Raw genomic sequence first — 16,347 nt, 5'->3', positions numbered from 1 at the left:
GGAGCTCACTGTGTAGCCCTGCCTCGCCTGGAACTCTGAGATCTGTTGGCTTCTGCCTCCAGAGTGCTGGGATCAAAGGTGTGCGGCACCATACCTGACAAGCTTTTCTCTTAGGTCATTTTCATGTAAGCTCCTCTCACAGTGCCAGCTACATTGTGGAGTAAATGGAATGACTTTTCTTGCTAAATCAGGAAAACAGAATTACTCTGAAGATAAGCAAATGATACTTTGTGAAGTCCTTAGTATGCTATATCACTAAGATGTTACAGTTCTAATGAGTTTTTCCTAAAGATTTAAAGTATTAATCCTGTATTGCGTCTTGATTTTTAAAGCATATGTCATTTGCATAGAAAGTTTTGTCTGTCTAGCTTTTCCAGACTCTGTGGAGCCAGTATTCTTTGGACTGTAAATATGCCAGCATCTCTTCACTCATTATAACCAGCTCATTCTGTATTGTTAATGATTCCACTTGCTTTATTAAAGAAAATTGCAGAGGAATCATCAAAGAGAAAAAGTACAGTCCCTAGGGAGTTAAAAGCCCTGGTACTGGGTTTGCTTGTTCCAATTTTGTACTTAGGACAAATGAGTCAGCTTCATTGTTTATTTCCCAGAGTACAGTTCAGCCTTGAGGTTCAGCAACTGGAAGCGTTCAAAGTAAGTCCTACATTTCCCACACTGTGGCAGGATTAAGGTTAGGGTATTCCAAAGGTAAAACAGATTCAGTGTGATCTTCCTTCTAATATTAATTCAGTAAGTATATGTTCCCTTGATTTCTTCATGTACATTTCTTTGGGTGACATTCCTCACTTCATGACTACTACAAAGGGAAACAAAAGTCCTTTACATTGAGATGATTGATGACAAAAATGGTGACTGTGATGCTTTGCATATTTGGTTCTTTGAAATCTTTGTAAGTGACTTTAGTTATTGTGTTCCCTTCACTAGATTTAATATCAGAGGAACAACAATAGGTGATAGAATAATGAGGTAATTCAGTATGCTCCTTTATTTCTTCTTTATGATGAATTTGCCAGGTCCTCTTTTCCACAGCTAACCACCTTTCCTGTTAACAGTTAATACATCCTTTGAACTTACTGAACTCTTAAGTGCTAAGCATTGGAAACAGGTTGCTTTTCACAAACTGTATTTACCTGCATGTGCTGCATGGGAGTAGAATGAAAAGAAATTCCATGTGTGAAGATGTAACTGCTGCTCACTTAAGGTGTGGTGACAAGTAACTATAGTCTAAAATATCCTTCAAATACTGGCTACTTGCTTTGATAGTTGGTGAAAGAATGCAAGTTATGTTTCCTTAAAAACTTGACTGGCATAATATTTAGCCGTTTTGTTATTCATATTTATTTTTTGTTCAAGTCGTAATTCTGTGCTAGGTTTTAAGATTCTGATTTTTCAATGCCATTTCTTAGAAGTAGATAAGTAACTTAAGAATATCACATGCCAGAATGATACATAACCCTTAAATATATCTCTAATGAAAAGCAGATAGTGGTACACAGTTTGTAGTAGAACATTAAAGTGACCCATATTCTAACAGTCATCTACCCAAGCCTGCTAACAACAACAAAAAGTTATCCAAACTAAGAAGTGGCATGCTTTTAGGTATTATCACTTTTTAAAACAAAGTAGTATGTAAAATATATAGTAACAATCAGAATAGTTTCTTATATGGAATAGTTTCCTATATGGAATTTGGAAATAGTAAGATAAGCCAAAAATTAACGTAACTTTATAGTGATTCCTGGTTAAAGCCTATCCTCAGGACCTTGAAGTAAGTTTGAATTAGTTTTTGCTTTTAAAAAGGATCTGTTACTATTATCATATTACATTTGAGGGCACACACACTGCAGCGTGAGTGTGGCAGGCAGAGGACTACTTTGTGGGGTCCATTTTCTCTTTCCACCTCAATGAGGGTGCTGAAGAGTAAATCCAGTTCACCAGCTAAGACCTCATTTTTTGTTTTTATGCAGTTATTTGTAGGCTGTTTTGACAAATATATTTAAAGTCAATAATTTTGCAAATGATTCTGTTACTGGCCATCACTTTTTAATTTAATGATACCAAAATGGAATTTACTGAGGGCTTTTTGATGTTTTTAACTTACTAAAAACTATCCCAAGTGCTCAAAGCTGGTTTCTGCTTTTAAAATGAAGATTGCAACTAAAAAGTAACATTGCTTTGAGTGGGTCTTTAAAAAGCTAAGATAATGTGAAAAAGACTGGTGTTGGAACAGAAAATGTCACCACACCTTCCTTTTCTAGGGAATGAAATCAGACTTTCTCCACCTTGCTTAGGTTTTTTTTAGAGATTTCCTGAAGAAAATTTTAATTATACAACAACATTTTCCTGAGTTCTCACACAGACAACTTTTATAAATTTCTTCTGAAATAAATTAGAAAAATAAATTATCACAGATGTGAAAGTCCTCATAAGAGACCGTGTTGTATTTTATAAATATGCTTTACTGTAGTACAAATGCTACATATCATGTTATCTATTTCTTTGAATAATAAATAAATGGTAGTTGTCCCCTGCTCCTTTTCACCTGTAATCTCACCCTATCTCTTAGTCTGTTGAATAGGCCCACACCCTCCATCTAGTCTCTGTTATCAGATGTACTTTTTTTTCCCTTTTTTTTTTTTTTATTTTTAAGAGATAGGATTGAATGTGCCCAGTCTGGAGTGGACACAGTCCCACAACCTAATGGTCTCCTGTATTCAGGGTGTCACCATTTTGCTGCTGGACACCCTATGCGTGTAGCTCAAGCAAATATCCCCTTGCTTCTGCCTCCAGAATAGCTGAGATTGAGGTATGCCTGTACCCTCTGTTTTGTAATCAAGTTCCAAGTTCCATACAGATATCCTTGGGTGATAGTTGCAGTTGTAGTAAATACAAATTTCAGTGAAAGCTATTAATTAATACTTTTGTAAAATGTGTTTCAGTGGAGAAATGGCTCAGTGGGTAAAGTGCTAGCTCTGTAAGCATGGGGGACCTGAGTTTGATCCCCAGCATGCACATAAAAGATGGCGCAGTGGCAGGCATCTCTAACCACAGCATGTGGGTGCGTGGGTGCAGACAGAAGGAAAAAACTTGTTATACTGATTTTTAGAAATGCACTTACCTTGTATCCTAATTGTATTTCCAGCCATGTACTTTATAGTATTTCGATTACTTAGCCTATAGGTTATTTTGATTTTTTAATGTAGAAATTTTATGCAAATGTAAATGTTCCTTTTTCATTCTTTTCCCTCACTGTGCCAGCTGATAAGTATTAGGTTTCGTGACTTACCCAGTTATGGGAGGGATGCCCACTGCCGTGTCGGGTAGATTGTTGAGGCTGTTGTGAGTAGCTCCTAAGAGGTTCCAGACATTCCTTTCTGTCTGGCTGTTTTAACAGTTTCTGTCATGACTGGGCCTGCCTTGACCAGACACATTTTCACTCTGCTGAGTTACCATGTTTGGGCTTTTTTTTTTTTTCCCATCAATCTATTAACAATTTCTCAAAATAGTATAATAACTGATATTATTCATTAATGCTTTCAGAGTTCTGGATCAGTTGATTCCACATTTGGTGCTTTAGTCCTTCAATAAGCATGCTTGTCAGGTACTCACCCAATGAACTGCTCTGTAGAGCAGCTTGTGGATGCTTTTTAAGATGCAATAGCTTAGAGTATACTAGTTTTTATGAAAAACAAAGTATTTTTAAGCGTAAATACATAATTGTAATATAAAAATTATCACTAACAATTTGCTGTTTCCAACCCCTTTCTGTGAATATATAAATTTCTTTCTCTCTAGACTTTTAGACTAATGCCTAGTCTTTGTCTGTTGCAATTTTTCCACAAGAAATTTTGTTTTTTTTGAGACAGAGTTTCTCTGTGTATCCCTGGCTATCCCAGCACTCTATGTAGACCAGGTTGGCCCTGAACTCACAGAGATCCTTTTGCCTCTGCCTTCCAGATGCTGGGATTAAAGGTGTGTAGGAGAACCCAGCTTCCCCAAGACTTTTTCCAAGTCACAGCTTTATACATATTTTAAATTTAATATGTATTGCTTAATATTATGTTCTAGAACTCCAATACACTGCTTGTAACAGTATGAGTTTGTACAGTCATGTTCTAAACTTGGATGTTTACTGAAGCTGAACCTTTGCACACTGCAGTGCAGCATTCACTTTTAGGAAATAATCCGACACGAACAAGTGCACATGTTCACCAGAGATTTGCCGTATGCTGATGGAAGCCCAGTCTCAGTCAACAGAAAGTCAGCAGCAGTATCTACCCATGTTATTAGTAATAAATAAACATATTTATGCAAAGTAATACTTTACAGTGAATGTGATGCATTGAGCTTCAGTCAATACAACAGCATGGTTGAATGTTACAGTCTCGAGCTAAAAGAGCTGAACATGTGCGGGGGAGGTGATTCAGTGGGTAAAAGTGCTCTCAACATTTGAGCGTGAGGGTCTGAGTTTGCATCGCTAGAGCCCATGCCAGGCGCAGCAGGTGTGTCTATAATCCAGTGTTTTCTTCTGGAGATGGAAGACAGAGCTAGCAGACTCCTTGGAAGCCCCTGGGCAGAAGAGCTGGCATATGTACCAGTGAACGGTAAAAGAGAACCTGTCAACAAGGCCGAGACAAGGACAATACCCGTGCGCGTCCTCTGATGGCCACACACATGCCAGAACACACATGTATAAGCATGCACACATATTGCATAAGGCTAAACAGATGGATACCTATGATATGATTCCACTGAGTTAAAACCATGTTATTCGAGGTGAGAAAAGTTTGAGGGAAGAGAAACGATAGGAGTGGGGCACATGGAAGACTTCTGGGTAGCTCATGATGCTATTTCTAGTATGTTGCTGCTGAGCTCAGCCTGTTCTATTTGGGGACTACATCCAGTTGTTACGCCTCATGAGTGTGTACCTCCTTATGTGCATATCGTGCTTGAATGAAAAGTGAAAGGCACACTTTATTTTTACCCGCAAGACCACTTTTAGACTCCTTCCAGAATTCCTGTTTCTTGAAACTCTTGCCACATACATAGGAAAAAAAAAAAGTTTTTAGGCTGATAAACATAAAAAGAGAAGTTTGTTTACTGATGAGGCTGTCATCTTTTTGTATCTTTAGTCACTGTTCTGACATTTGTTTTCCTGACCAATTTGTTGTTTTAAATCTTTAAGGATTTTCCTTCTGCATTTTAAGTGACAAATTAGAGCTTTATGATTAAGTAATATTGGATGTTAGCAGAGTATTCCCTTAATAGTAAAATCAGCTTTAAAAACAGTACTTGGTTCCAGAGTAGCTACTACTGCCATCAACTGCTTTGTAGGGAGAACAGAATCTGCCTCATTAACTGTAAATTTCTCTTTGGCCTGGAGCCATATGAAAGAGATGCTAGTGAAAGGTCTTCATTTTATCTTTTACCAGTATCTATTCTCCTCCTGATTAGTGAGCTCTTGGAACTTCTTTAAACAATGTTAGAATATTAGTTTACCACTGTTACCATGTTGCTCTTAGTTTGTAGACAGACATTCAAAAATTAAATAGAGTATTAGTTTTTTGTTTTTGTTTTCTTTATTTTTTTGTATTTGTTTCTATTTAACATGCATTGAAGTTTTGCTTATATATTTATCTGTGTGAGGGTATCAGATCCCCTAGAACTGGAGTTACAGACAGCTGTGAGCTGCCATGTGGGTGCTGGGAAATGAACCTGGGTCCTCTGGAAGAGCAGCCAGTACACTTAACCACTGAGCCATCTCTCCAGCCCCCTTTGTTTTCTTTTGAGACAGCATCTAAAAATAGCCCTTGCCTCAAAATCAACTTTTCAGTCAAAGTTGGTCTTGAGTTCCTGATCTCCCTCTACCTCCTGTGGTTTGTGATTCCAGTCCTAGACCACTAAACAAGACTAAATAGGATGTTTTAATTGAAGTAAAATTGCACATAAATTTTGTCTGTTTGATTTTATAAAACTGTACTTTAAAAAACTACTGTGTCGCATGCCATTTCTTTACTTTTCAACCAGTACCAAGTTTCTAAGTGACCACTGAACTAAAGATCTTGTTGTAACTCAACTACTATGATGAAGTCTGTCCTTTTATGCTTTCAGTTGTGATGCTTTATTAAAATAATGTGTTTAAATATAGGCTTACTGTGTTTTAAGGTTTTTATTATCATCCAGAGGTTACCTGTGGATATTTATTTTTGTTTGTTTGTTTGTTTTAATATGCACTATGTAGACGTTCTGCTGTTGCCCGCATCCAGGAATTCTTCAGGAGGAGGAAAGAAAGGAAAGAAATGGAAGAATTGGATACTTTGAACATTAGGAGGCCACTAGTAAAAATGGTTTATAAAGGCCATCGCAACTCCAGGACAATGGTACCGGATGCTCATGGCATACTTTGATGAGATTGCAGTTCGTGTTTTTTTCTGTGGTGATTTTGTTACTTATTTATTCAAGCACAGTGCTTTTAGTTTGGTAATATATTGCAAGAAAATTCTACCTTAGTAAAAAATATATATATATATATGTAACCTAGAAAAATTATTTTAGCTTAGAACAACTAGCTGTTGCATTTATATATTTATATATCTATTTATTTAGTCTATGCGTGCTATCCTCAGGAGTCTACTTTTAAATGTTTTAAAGCTAATTTTACTACATTTTGCTTGGAATGTGAAATAAATCTGTATGTGAAAGCCAGTTTGATTATAAAATACAGATACATTTTTATCATAACACTTTTTAAACTAAGATCTAAAAATTGACATTGGTCACTCTGTCTTTCCTTGGTTTAATTTCTTTAATCTTTAAAATGACCAGGATAGACCAGGTAGTCCCTCAGATCAGTTGTAGTGTTTAAAATGCAGTTGTAGTGTTTAAACCTGCACATCCAGTGCAAGGCAATTAATGTAAATATTACTCTAAATAGTTCATATCTAGAAAGTGCTCTGTATACCCAGTGTTACCACAAATACCTGCAGATTATAGTTTACCTTCTTTAGAGTCTAGGTAAAACATAAACTGAAGTGGGGAAATAATTAGCTCTCCTTGTACACGTCTTTGGTAGCAACGTTGTCATCATTTTTTTAAATGGATACTCAATAGAAGTAGCCAATTTGCATTTTATGCATCTTGCCAATTAAGTTTTAGATGAAGGTAACTAAAGGAGGGCTGAGGATAAACCTGAGCAGCTGAGTGCCTGCTTAACATGCCTGTAACCCTGAGCTCACGTCTCAGTATGGAAAGATGAAAACTTAGAAGGAAGTGTGGCGGAGCACCACATGACTGCAGGCTCTCTCCTTCCCTGCTGGCCGTGTGAGCACCAGGAAAATGATTTTGACAGACACTGTCTGAAATATAAAGATCTTTTTGTGGTCCTTTCATGTGTGTTTATTAAAAATAGGATAGCTATTTAGTATATCATATTTCTTTGTCTGCTTGCATGTTTATCTTTCCTTAACTCTATAGGCTTTTCACAGTTAATGAAAAAAAAAACTTTTTGTTCTTAACAAGGATAAAATACAACAATTCCTTTTTCTGTAAAATGTTTTTTATTCATAAAAAATGAATAATGAAAATGAAATACTTATAGAAAGCTCATCTGTGTGTGTATATATGTATATATATATATATATATTTTCCCCCATTATCCTGTTGTAAGCCCATTTTCTCATTTAGCTTGTGTGAAGAATCTGTTGTATGTCAAATACTGTTGAAATCTGCTCTCAGGGGAAGCTTCCCATGCTTTTCTGCCGTGTTATTGCCCTTGCTAAAGCACTGTCATGATTTTAAGATTCTTAGGAAAAAACTTCAGTATTTAACTTTTTAATTTTTTTTCTTTTTATTTATTTACTTCTTGCTTTATTTGTTTTTGTTGTTTTTTTCTTTTTGTTTTTTCAAGATAGGGTTTCTCTGTGTATCCTTGGCTGTCCTGGACTCTTTGTAGATCAGGCTGACCTTGAACTCACAGAGATCCACCTGCCTCTGCCTCCCTGAGTGCTGGCATTACAAGTGTGCACCTGTACTGCACTTGCTAACTTTTTATTTTTAAAGCCAATTCATTTTCAGTGAGAGAACGAATCTGTCTTTCTTTTGGTAATGTTGATGTGTCTGTCCTGTGTCTTCAAATCCCTCAGATAAAAGAAGCCAACTTCTGGGGTGCTAACTTCGTAATGAGCGGCTCCGACTGTGGTCATATCTTCATCTGGGATCGGCACACTGCTGAGCATTTGATGCTTCTGGAAGCTGACAATCATGTGGTCAACTGCCTGCAGCCTCATCCTTTTGACCCAAGTAAGATGTCTTTCATAGAACAAGTACTATAGATTGATGCTCTCATTCATCAGCTGTAAGTAATCTTTAAAAAAAAATAAAATCCGTTGCTAGAGATAGTTATAGCCCTACATGGGTTTAAAACAAAGAATTTGTTGTTTGAGTGGGAGAGGGGTTCACAGAGCCCCAGCCTTAGCTGAGAAGACACTGACAGTTGATGGCTGCAGCTGAAGGGAGAGTCAGTTTCCTCAGGGACTTGGCTCCTTGTAAGAGCATGTGCTGTGCTTCCATGGATGGCCCAACTTATCACATGCTGGCAGCACTGGTTGGACTCAGTGGATTTAAAAATGAGCACAAGTGTTGGGAGGGAGACACGATTAGAGTGTCAGGAAAGAGTTGGAGAGAAGGGAATCGATTTGATCATTTTATATACATGTATGAAATTCTCAAAGGACAAATAAATATTTAAGATTTATATTCTCAAAAAGAAACAAAAGAATATGCTTTTGATATATTTTAAAGGAAATAGATTAAAAAGTCTATTCTTTTAATATTTAAGTTTTATTGTCTCATAGAGTCTCACATGACTGAGTTTTTCATCATTTATTCGAAACAAACATCTAGGCCTTTTTAAGTCTTCCCAGTTCTGAATTACTTAACTAACATAAAAGAGAATTGGCTTGTTCTTGCCTTCTATTTGAAGTGGCCATGTATATGAGAGACTTCTAACTGCTCTTAACATTTTATTCTATAGTTAGTTACTTTTAGGAAATGTTCAAATCATAATTATATAACAAAAAAAGACTGGGGCGATGGCCCAGCAATTTAAAATGTTTACTACTCTTATAGCATACCCAAATTTGGATCCCAGTATCCCTATCAGGCAGCTCACAACCACCAGCTATATGAACTCTGATGCCCTCTTCTGGCCTCTGCAGGCACCTGCACTTAGGTGCACATGCACACACACAAACACAATTTAATGCTTTGGCCTGGTGTGGTCACACACACCTTTAATCTCAGCACTCTGGATGTAGAGGCAGTGGATCTCTGTGATTGCCTAGTCAGGACAGCCAGGTCTACATTGTGAGTTCAAGGGCAACTAGGGCTGTATAGTGAGACCCTGTCTCAAACAAACAAAACAAAAACCTTCAAAAATATGTGTAGTGGTTTTCAAGATTAAATTTGTTAATTTTGCACCTATGCTTAGTATATGATAAAGATGTAAATTTTTTTTCTAGTTCTAGCCTCATCTGGTATAGATTATGACATAAAGATCTGGTCGCCACTAGAAGAGTCAAGAATTTTTAATCGAAAACTTGCTGATGAAGTAAGACTTTTATTATACTTTCTATTTTAATTTTTATCTAAAATGCTATTTTAAGGGGAAAAGGTTTATTATTAGTCGCTGACATAAAACAAAGACATTCAGTTAAGGAAGTTAATCTTTAATCTCTATACTCGTGAGGCATAGGCGGGTGGATCTCTGTGAGTTCAAGACCAGCCTAGTGGTCTACATAGCAAGTTCTGTGCCAGTCAGGGCTACTTAATGAAACCATGTCTCAGAAAAAGAAGGAGAGGGAGATCAGGTCTTTTGAAAAGTAAAAGTGAGATAAAATCATACCTGTACTTCTAGAGGTAAAAATCAGATTAGTATCTTGCTAATTATATTGATTTTAATAACATATTATATATGTTGATTATCATGCTTATTATATATAACAAAAATCATTTCAAAGTTCTGTTCGTGTTTTAGCTGAAAACAAACTGATTATGCAGCCTGTAATTCACCTTCTACCACTCATGGAGCTGAAGGAAGAGTTCTGGTCATACTGAGCACATATCAAGACCCTGTAGAGAGGAGCAAATGAACAGATACTTTTCCGTTATTGTTCTTTTAAGGCTTCCTTAGGTCCTTGGTTTATTCATTTCCATTAAAATTTTTAGCTAGCATACAAAATGATGGGGCTCAGTGAAAGAGGTGTGTGTGGGGAAGGGTGATTTCACATACTTACCATTGACCCTTAATCATTCTTACTCCCTCCTTCCTGTTCTTTCCCTTCTATATCACTGGTTCATGACTTCCCCTCAGATAGTCTCCCTCCTTTCTGCTTTCGTGTGTGTGTGTGTGTGTGTGTGTGTGTGTAATTCTGCATATGAAAAAATTGATAATTTTTCTTCTGCTTTCATATATGTATATATATATGAGTGTATAGTTCTGCATATAAAAGAAAACAGTTACCTTTCTGCTTTCATATCATATGTATGTATACATGTATGTATAAAATTCTGCATGTAACAAAACAAGATACTTTGCCTTTGTGCTATTCCTGTTACCCTCTCTTACCTTTCCTACAAATGACAATCTAACCCTTTCTTTATGCTCACTCAAACTTAACTGTATAACTGTGTATATACATTTTCTTTATCTGTGAACCTCTAGACTGGTTCTATAGTTTGGCTTTTGTGAGTACTGCAGCAATAAACATGCATGCATGGGGATCTCTATACTATGCTATTCTGGCTTAGATTTCTTTAGGTATAACTGTGGGAATGGTATAGCTAAATTAGATGGTAGTCCTCTTTGTAGTCTTTTTGAGAAAGCTCCATACTGATTCCCATAGGGACTGCACCCGTTTATTTTTCCTCCAGCAAAATCTCTTTTCACACTCTTCTCCAGCATTTGTTGTCATTTGTTTTCCCGATGATAGCCATTTTGATTGTGGTGAGATGATATACCTCGGTGGAGGTTTGCTTTTGTTTGTTTGCTGTGTTCGTTGTTTTGAGTTGCAGCTTCACCTGGCCTGTGTAAGTACCAGGATAAAGGTGTGCACCACCTCACCCCGTTCCCATTGTAGTTCACGGCTGAGGGGCTAAACATTTTCTGTTTATTGATGACTTGTATTTTAGTTGAGAATTTTTTGTCCAATTATTTTCTCCATTTATTGGTTGGACAACTTGGGGGTTTTGGTATTTATTTATTTATTTAGCTTTCTCTTAGATAGATTACCCAGATTTTTCTCCCATTCTGTAGACAGTCTCTTCACTATGTTAATGGAACAGAAGCCTTTTAAGGTGATAAAATCCTATTTGTCCAGTATTGGAATTATTTCTTGGACTATTAGAGTCCTTTTCGTATAGTCCCTCTCTGCGCTTGTATCTTGAAGTTTTTTCCCCAGCACTAATCGTGCCGAGTCCTACATTAATGATCCATTTTGAGTTGAATTTTGGACAGAGTAGAGAAGTTGGTTGTAATCTCATTCTACATGGGGATGGATTTCCAGTTTTCCCAGCACCATTTGCTTAAAAGGCTTTCTCTCCAGTGTATGTCTTTGACACAATATAGAAGTCCTTTGCTACCTTGAGTAGGTTTATTCATGGCTCATGGCTCTCTGATATATTGGTGTATTTTGTTACTACTGTGAATGGGATCATTCTCGTTTCTTTCTCAGCATGTTTGTTGTAGGAAAATACTGGGTTTTTATGTTGAGTTTTTTATATTGCTGGTTTGGTGGGGAGGCAAGACAGTAAAGGGAGGACTAAATATAAGCATTGTTCAGTACAAGATGTGCTTGAACTGGATAAGGTAACTCTGAGACCTGTCATTTTGTACAACAAATATAAATTAATTTTTTAAAGGAATGGTGGTCTCTGATCTTCCTTTAAGTCTAAGTTAAACTAATTTTTTTTACATTGAATAGCCTTATGGTAGAAATACAGACATTACATATAACAATGAAAAAATTCCTCTTAAGACTTGCTGATTTTTGAAACTTTTTGTAATCTTTAAGGCAAAAGTGTTGTTACTGTATCAACTTTGACATAGTTGTTAACTTGCTGTAGGTTATAACTCGAAATGAGCTCATGCTGGAAGAGACTAGAAACACCATTACCGTTCCAGCCTCTTTCATGTTGAGGATGTTGGCATCACTGAATCATATCCGAGCTGGTAAGAAACTCTAGACTATCATTAAGATCATTTTTAATTTGAAAACATTAAGCCCTGCTTTACAGAGGTTTATATGATTTCCTTACTATCCAACAATGAAAGCAACAGATTCAGAACCAGGATTTCTTTCTGTGAACACTTGACCTTAGCACGGCGAATTATTTAATTTATAAACAACGTTTATTGAAAAATGGTAAAATAAAAAACACAGTCACTTGAGACCTCTCTCTTAGGTGATCTTCTCATAATACAGAGCTGAGTCATAAACCTCAGGATATATTGTGCTGCTGGGTCTGGTGGCACTCCCTAAGCACAAAGGAGGAGAAGGGAGGAGGAACATGTGTCCAGAGTCACCCTAGGCTACATAGTAAAGGCAAGGCTAGACTGAGCTAGGGGAGATACCGTCTCAGCTAACAAAGAAACAAAAGTAAAAATAAATATTTAAACTTGTACTAAATATACTTTAAAATACATTTATTCAAATGCCCTATTTAAAAACAAATGTAACATGGTAAGAAAGAAAGTTATATTTGTGCGTTTTTAAATAATTTTTTAAGATTTACTTATGTTTTTTAAAAACTAAAGATTTGATTTGATTTCATGGTGTGAGTGTTTCGCTTGCACATACATATGTTCTCCACATGCATGCCTAACAGAGGAGCCCAGAAGAGGGTGTTGGACACCCTAGAACTGGGGTTACAAATGGATGTGAACCATTATGTAGTAATGGTCTTCTGCAAAATCAGCAAGTACTCTTAACCTCTTGGCCGTCTTTTCAGTCCCTCAAATATTAGCCCTGTAAAGTATGTTTTATAACTTGGCCAGGCCATCTACCTGATGAGTGTTAAATCCTGAATTGAAAGTGCCTTCCCTTTGACTTAGGATTTCGTGTATCGCCATGTAGTCAGGTCATCACTGTGATATGCAGGCCCCTGATGATAAACCTGAAACTCTCTCTCCTCAGTTTCTATAATTATTTTGTCCCTTCCATCTGGTGTTTGGTGTCCTGTCGTGAACTATTTTCTTTAAGCCTGACCTTAATGTTTTCCACGTTACTTGGGGCAATGTGTCTGTCATAATGCCATCCTTACGATGCTAGGGATTTTATGCCATTGCCATTTTCATACACCATGGTGTGATACAACTTATCTTCATAAAACTTATATTCATGTCTTGAGTAAATCCTAGGTAGGTAGGTAGGTAGGTAGGTAGGTAGATAGATAGATAGATAGATAGATAGATAGATAGATAGATAGATAGAGATATAAATCACACATACATACACACACAGACACTCTAGGGTACAGTGCTTGCTTGCTCTGCATGAGACTCTAAGTTCAATCCTAGCAAGGTGTGTGTGTGTTTGTTTTTTGCAGCTTGATTGTTCTGTTTTGGAGCATTAACTTTGTAAGTGATATTGTATCATAGTGTCAGAAGGTTAAACATATCTGCATGGTCTCCAGTCTTTTCTCTCTTGCATCCCCCTCTCCAGGTGCCCTTCATAGCACCTGATATCCATTGTTAAAACTTAGCCTCTGTGAAACCTTGTTTGAAAACTGCTGCAAGAGAGTGTAATATATCAAGATCTTGTGTGTTTTAGGATTATATGGTATTAAGTCATCATTCTTTATTTACCCCTTGAGGCAAAATTAAAAACTTATATTGGGGCTGGAGGGATAGCTCAGTTAAGACCACATACTGCTCTTCCAGAAGACTCACATCAGGCAGCTCTCAGCTGTCTTATTACCAGCTCCTGGGCTTCCATTGCCTGTGGCCTCCATAGACTCCTGCACTCAGTGCATATACTTACATGGACATGCGTACTCGCATACACACGCACATGTATTAAAATACTGGAAAACAAATCTTAAAAAACAAAACAAACAGCTTTATGTAGCCGGGCTTGGTGGTATATGCCTTCAGTCCCAGCTCTAGAGATGCAAAGCAGGTGGGTTTCTGTGAGTTAGAGATCAGCTTGGTCTACATAGCCAGTTCCAGGCCAGCCAGGCTGCATAGTATGGCCCTGTTTCAAAAAATAAAATTAGAAATATTTGTATATACTAGTGAGTAGATTTTTACATATGTATGTTTAAATGAGAAACATTTTTCACAGTTTTAAACAAAGTTCTAGGGGTTATTTATAATAGATACTAAAAGGCTTTTGAGTTTGTGTGATTCTCATGTCTGTGTTTTCCAGACCGCTTGGAGGGTGACAGATCGGAAGGTTCGGGTCAGGAGAATGAAAACGAGGATGAAGAATAAACGACTCTTTGGCAAGCACTTAAATGTTCTGAAATTTGTATATGACATTTATTATATTTTTTTTCTTTACAGAACTTTAGTGCAATTTAAGGCTATGGTTTTTTGGAGTTCTTTCCCATTTTTGGGATAACCAAACATTAGTTTGGAATGAGTGTGTGCATGAGTTGGGTGCGTGTGTAAAACAAAACAAGCAAAATGTTTTTGAAACTTTTTGCTGTGTATGGAGTCCTAGAAAATGCAAAGTGCAATACTTCCCTGACCCTCAGATGTGGGAGCTTGGATCAGTGTTGAAAAGTCATTTTCATTGTAGTGAAAATGTTGGTTCAAATAAATTTCTACACTTGCCATTTGCATGTTTGATGCTTTCTAATTAAAGATGTTGGTTGTCTTAAGATATCCTAAATTTGGCTTTTTATTTCACTCTTTGCTACTTTTACCCACACTTACCAGGCATTTCTCTTCCCAAAGTACGTTTTCTTGAGCTTCTGTCTTGTGTGTGTACCTCATCCATACCAGTCACTGAGCCGTACAGATGATTCTCATGAGCACAAGCGGCAGGGGCTGTCTTCCGGTCTACCTCCATCCAGATCCCAGACGTCACTGAGATCCGTTAGCTCACTCTAGCATCCACCTGCACTGCACTGGGTCCTCTGTACCCAGCCTTTGTGTATCTTAGTGTTTGTCCTGGACTGCTCCATAGCCCTAACGTTTCCCATCTCCTGTGTTGTCTGTGTTTCCCTCAGTCTAATTACATGTGCACATATCTCCAACCCACTTACAAAAATAGAGGCTTTTCTCAACACCAGGTTATTATGTATTATACTTTTTAATCATCTTCTGCACAGCATCCGTGGCTGTGAGCCTCTTCTAGAAGCCAGAACCTACCAGGTGGGAGAGAGGCAGTTGCTGCCTCCTCATACCTTACAGACAAAAATAGCTTGGCAGGCCGAGTGGTGTACCTGTTGTTTAATGTGACAAAAGGACTCCTTCAAAAGCAAGAGTCTCTGTCTCTCACTCTCTGTGCCTTTCTCCCTTTCTCCCTCTCTCTCACACACACAGCATTTGCTATTCCAGGTTTATAGGCAGGATAGGACATGGATCTTCTCTTTTCAGAAGATATCTTTGGTTTTCTAGTCAGTGAGCTCTTGGCATATATCTTTTGTACAAAAGACAGTAACTAACCTCAGCAACTTTTCTGTGACCTATAGTTGAACTAGTAACTAACTTCACTATACCTCCTTGTCAGCCAGCAGTTGGAGAAGAAATTGAATTACATTGAACCCATCTTGAAACAGCGATCCAATGCTACCAAAATCAAAACACCGACACCAGAAAGAAAATGTTGGCGTTCTCAAGGGCAGAACTATAGATCCATATTGTATCTTGTCCATCATCAGCAGAGCCAGTCTTGAGCTCTAGCTCTGGATCACATCTAGAAGTGGCTTCTAAACTGCGTAGCTGCCTGACAGATGAAAGGCCAGAGTCTGAGCAGATCTGATAGCCTGCCATAGTCATCTCGGGCATGGGGCCTTCTCTGATAGTGCTTTTGGTGTATTTGCAATGCCAGCTGCTTCACTCGGGGTTTAATTACTAGGTAACTCGACTGTTCCTGTCATTTTTGGTGACCTAAATATCCTGCCAGAAGAATTGGCTGAATCAGACACTGAGAGTAAGACATAGACCGTCTCCAGCTGGCCCATTAACAGACAAAAGTATAATAACACAGAGCCATCTCTATGGGGAGCATGGACCTCTTCCCCATAGAGATGGCTGCTAACTCAGGAATACTTGCTGCTGGCAGAAGATAATTAGCTTTGTCATGGAAGAAAGTGGATGTT

General features: G+C 37.5%; 1 protein-coding gene across 2 annotated transcripts in view; it reads left to right on the top strand.

Moving 5' to 3' along the window:
• Positions 1-14,901, top strand: part of Dcaf6 (DDB1 and CUL4 associated factor 6) — a 99,782-nt gene extending 84,881 nt beyond the window's left edge. For both annotated transcript variants that reach the window (XM_021631081.2, XM_021631074.2), the window contains 5 exons: positions 6,263-6,401; positions 8,163-8,319; positions 9,540-9,628; positions 12,142-12,247; positions 14,445-14,901. In XM_021631081.2, the coding sequence (XP_021486756.1) occupies positions 6,263-6,401; positions 8,163-8,319; positions 9,540-9,628; positions 12,142-12,247; positions 14,445-14,509 (556 nt within the window). In that variant the 3' untranslated portion in view covers positions 14,510-14,901. The remainder of the gene's footprint in view (positions 1-6,262; positions 6,402-8,162; positions 8,320-9,539; positions 9,629-12,141; positions 12,248-14,444) is intronic.
• Positions 14,902-16,347: the final 1,446 nt, after the last annotated feature.

This window comes from Meriones unguiculatus, chromosome 11, assembly GCF_030254825.1.
Source record: "Meriones unguiculatus strain TT.TT164.6M chromosome 11, Bangor_MerUng_6.1, whole genome shotgun sequence".
Taxonomy (NCBI): domain Eukaryota; kingdom Metazoa; phylum Chordata; class Mammalia; order Rodentia; family Muridae; genus Meriones; species Meriones unguiculatus.
This window is presented reverse-complemented; position numbering and strand designations above follow the sequence as displayed.